The sequence below is a fragment of the Rhinopithecus bieti genome, unplaced genomic scaffold (genome assembly GCF_001698545.2).
Source record: "Rhinopithecus bieti isolate Rb0 unplaced genomic scaffold, ASM169854v2 scaffold_23276, whole genome shotgun sequence".
NCBI lineage: Eukaryota > Metazoa > Chordata > Mammalia > Primates > Cercopithecidae > Rhinopithecus > Rhinopithecus bieti.
Window position 1 is genome coordinate 1,805,543 of NW_016810868.1, and position 4,317 is coordinate 1,809,859.

The 4,317-nt window shown below is 55.2% G+C and overlaps 1 protein-coding gene across 11 annotated transcripts in view; it reads left to right on the forward strand.

The window, feature by feature from the left end:
- The window catches only part of SEC16A (SEC16 homolog A, endoplasmic reticulum export factor), a 44,478-nt gene extending 42,309 nt beyond the window's left edge, over nt 1–2,169 (forward strand). For all 11 annotated transcript variants that reach the window (XM_017893096.1, XM_017893099.1, XM_017893100.1 and 8 more), the window contains one exon: nt 2,062–2,169. In XM_017893096.1, coding sequence (XP_017748585.1) covers nt 2,062–2,130 — 69 coding nt within the window. In that variant the 3' untranslated portion in view covers nt 2,131–2,169. The remainder of the gene's footprint in view (nt 1–2,061) is intronic.
- Nucleotides 2,170–4,317: the final 2,148 nt, after the last annotated feature.

Genomic DNA, 4,317 nt, shown 5'->3' on the forward strand with positions numbered 1-4,317 from the left:
AAAAAAAAAAATATATATATATATATATATGTATACACACATACACATTTATTGAGACAGGGTCTTGCTCTGTTGCCCAGGCTGGGGTGTCGTGGTGCAATCTCTGATCTCAGCTCACTGCAGCCTTAACCGCCTGGGCTGAAGCAATCCTCCTGCCTCGGCCTCCTGAATGGCTGGGACTCCAGGCGCGGTCAGCACACCTGGCAAATTTTTGTATGTTTTGTAGAGACAGGGTCTCACCTCGTTGCCTAGGCTGGTCTTGAACTATTAGGCTCAAGCGATCTTCCCACCTCGGCTTCCCAAAGCGCTGGGATTACAGGCGTGAGCCATCATGCCCAGCTTCTCTTTTCTGAATGAAAGTTGCACACCTACTGTGTGGCAGTCCACAGGGCACTGTGAGGAGCCACGCTGGGCCCTCCCCGGCTGCCATTTCTCCCTCTGGACACCAGGCCCTTAGTGCTCTCGTGTGGGGCCCTGTGTGGACACCAGGCCCTCTGCGCTCCCCTGTGGGGCCCATTGTGGACACCAGGCCCTCGGTGCTCCCGTGTGGGGCTGTGTGGACACCAGGCCCTCGGTGCTCCCGTGTGGGGCTGTGTGGACACCAGGCCCTCGGTGCTCCCGTGTGGGGCTCTGTGTGGACACCAGGCCCTCCGTGCTCCTACATTTGCTTTGCCTTTTCCTAGGTTGCAGTTTGTAAAATGTGCTTGGCTTTCTACTTGTGTATCCCTCATTCAGCCCCCAGCTCTGCCATGTCTGCTGTTCTGTCCTCCTGGAGCCCGTGGTCTCTGAGCCAAGTGTGTTCTCTCCTCCCTTGGCCTGGGCACCCGAGTCTCCCCGGAGTCGGTCCCGCAGCTTTGGAATCCTATGTTGCTGCCTTTCTTAGTTACTCCGTTTGTCTTGGTGACACACATCCTCCAGTAGCTCTTGCTTTTTTTGTATGTTTTTTATTTGTTTTTCCTAGAAGCTTCTTGACAGAAAGATCCCGGGGTGACTTGGGAGAAGCCTTTCATGTCTGGAGCCGCCTTTCTTCTTCGGCCTATCTGGCTGGCTGGTAAAATTGTTGGGCCAAAGTTGCTTTCTTCAGAACTGCAAGTGGCCTTAGGTTTCCTGGTGCCTGTGGTTGCTGAGATTCCAGGTCCATTCTGCCTGCAGCCCCTTTGGGGGTCCTGTTTCCCTGGGACCTGCAGGGCCTCACCCTCAGCCCCCTTGGGCCTGAATGCATGCCCTTCAGCTGGGGAGTGTTGTAGAATGTTTTCTGCGGTTTCCCTCCCTCAGCCTCGTCTCTCCTCCCCTCTCCCTTGCCTGTGGAGTATAGACTGGCTGTCAGTGGAGGGGAGCCAAGCGGGGGCCGAGGTCTGGGGCATCTTGGGATTCAGCCCCATTGTCACCCCAGCCTGCCCTCACGGCCTCACAAACTCCTCACGGCCTCACACACTCTTGACTGCAGGCTTCCTGGGCTGGGGCCCAGCATTCCTGCCCTGGTCCTCTACAGACGAGGCCGAGGCTCCCAGGACCACTCCCCACAGCTGCCCCCTGGCTGTCACCTGCTTTTCGGCATCCAGACTAGTCGATTTTGGTGGTGTCCTGCTTCCTTTGCCATGTAGTTAGTACCTCTACACAAATTCCTTGGCTTTCCCCTCCATGAGGCTTTGCAAGGGAGTCAGAACGGATGCCTGCATTGGCCGGCTGTCTGCACCTGGGGTCCCCGCGTCCCCTGCAGTGGCCAGGCCTGGCCACCGCTCCTCCCGGTGACTCCGGACAGCCAGGCTGGCTCTGCAGAGCAGTTCTGGGTCTCATGGCCCTGACGAAACCGCAGCACCTCCGGGCGACCCTCACAGTCAACACTGATGGTTAAGGACTCAGTGCTTTCAAGGGAGCCCAGGGCTTGGCACTGACTTGTCGGTTTCCAGAGGCTTTTAGGAACAAAAACGAAGCCTTCAGCTTGTCGGCGCCAATGGCCCATGCAGTTCATTATGTGGACCAGCCCCTGCCACGCTGCACCCGGGCACTGCCCATCCTGGGGGTAGGCATGCAGAGGTCATGCTGTTGATTTCGTTCCAGGCCTGCGCCACTTCCGGGAGCTCAAGGCTAGGGAGAATTGACCAGAGGAAGCACCTGGTGCCAAACTAGGCTTGTCCTGCTGTGAACTTGCACTTGGAGCCCTGACGCTGCTGTTCTCCCCGAAGAACCCGACCGACCGCCACGATCTCCGTCCCGCCCCCAGGGAGACACAGCAGTGACTCAGAGCTGGTCCCATGCTGCGCCTCCCTCCTTACCGCCCATCGTAATGATTTATTTTGAAAATTAATTCCACCATCCTTTCAGATACTGGATGGAAAGACTGAATCTTTGACTCAGAATTGTTTGCCGAAAAGAATGATGTGACTTTCTTAGTCATTTAGGATGATTTAAGGATGTAGTATTCCTGGTCATTTAAGAATGTTCAGGGCCGGGCGCGGTGGCTCAAGCCTGTAATCCCAGCACTTTGGGAGGCCGAGACGGGTGGATCATGAGGTCAGGAGATCGAGACCATCCTGGCTAACATGGTGAAACCCTGTCTCTACTAAAAAATACAAAAAAAACTAGCCGGGCGAGGTGGCGGGCGCCTGTAGTCCCAGCTACTGGGGAGGCTGAGGCAGGAGAATGGCGTGAACCCGGTAGGCGGAGCTTGCAGTGAGCTGAGATCCGGCCACTGCGCTCCAGCCTGGGCGACAGAGCAAGATTCCGTCTCAAAAAAAAAAAAAAAAAAAAAAAGTTCATTCAGCTGGAGCTGTCTCTGCCACAGGAGAGCCACACGGTCGGTAGCAACCAGGGCCTCTGCAAGCCCAGCTGTGAGCCACTGGCCAGTGAGTCCCGCACTTCCTTTAAGGTGCTGGGAGCAAAGAGTGACTGTCTGAGGCAGACCCCGACCCCTGCTCTGCAGCGTCTGGGCCCTCGCCGTGTTTGAACCTGGCCGAATGAGTGGAGGTCGCTGTGTTCTCAGTCAGCGTCTCCGAGGAGCCTCGGGGTTCCTTCGGCATTTGTTCAGTTTTTGAGAGAGGCCCTAGTTACTGAAGTGAATTTCTTTCCTGTAACAAAGACGTTTCCAGCCTCACTTTACTTTCTGTGGCCTGATGAGGACCATGGGTGATTTTGTGCACCCAAAGCACTGGCGACTGCCCACCGTGTGGCCCAGTCACTGGGAAGGAGCCCCAGAGAGCCGGCTGTCTGACACGATGGCTCAGCGTGGTCATCCAGGGTGGAAACCGACGGTGTGATGTTTGATTTGGGCTTCATTTTGCGTGTAGGAGCATGGTTAGACTCATTGTGAAGGGGCCTGGATGCAGTGCTCTAAAAGGCTGCACTTTCCGTGAGCACTTTTCCTGGTGCAATCCACGTGACCCACTTTCTCACCTGGGGGACATTGGTTCAGGGGTTGGTAACATCTTGGGGAGGGTATCTTAACACAGTTTCTTGACAGCTGCTCTGGAACTTATTTCTGCCCCGAGTTTTGCCACACTGAGACTTTGAGTAGCTCCTGGTGGACTCAGCCCTGTTGAACTCAGAGAGGGGCCTCCTCTCACTGATGCAAAGCTTTAAGGCTTCTCTGACTGTTCTGAAAACTCTTTGTATTCTTGTCAAGTCTAAAGAGACCGAAGAAAAGATTTAAATACTAATAAAAATCAGTAGATAATTTCTGTAGGTTCTGCTGGGGAAACATAAACTGTTTGGTGTTTTAAATTTAAGTATAGAAATTGTAGAATGTGGAATTAGCACAGGCCCCTCCTGACTTTCTGTTTCACTTGATCATTTAGCCCAGACCACCCAGGATGTTTTCCAAAATGTTTCACAGGCGTGTCCCGCTGGATCCATTTGTCCTTGTCACTTGGAGAAAGGCCAGTCCCTGTGATGGGGCAGCCCTCTCTGTTCCTTGGTCAGCTCCTGTGATTCCTGGGACCTCTTCCGGTCGGCCCTGCCCGCTGTTCTGGGGTCGACTGCCACGACTTTTGATTCAAGAAGCTTCCTCCAGGCGGGAGCGGCTATTTTTCCTAAATGAGACTTGTTACATTGCAAATTGTTGAATAAAATATTTTGCGCTCCTTCAAGCATCTTCACTTGTGGTTCCCTTTGGTTTGTTGGAAGTGAGTGAGTGCAGGTGTCGGCAGCCTCGGCACTCGCCTGGCCCGCGCCCAGGTCCTCTCCTCTCCGGGGACTTGCACCTGCCCTTGCTGGGACCTGCCGGGCTGCGGGGCTGCGGGGCGGGGAGGGGCGTGGGAGAGCCGTCCTGGCCCGGTGCAGCGCAGTCCTCCGGCCGCCAGAGGCCGCTGCGGGCAGGGC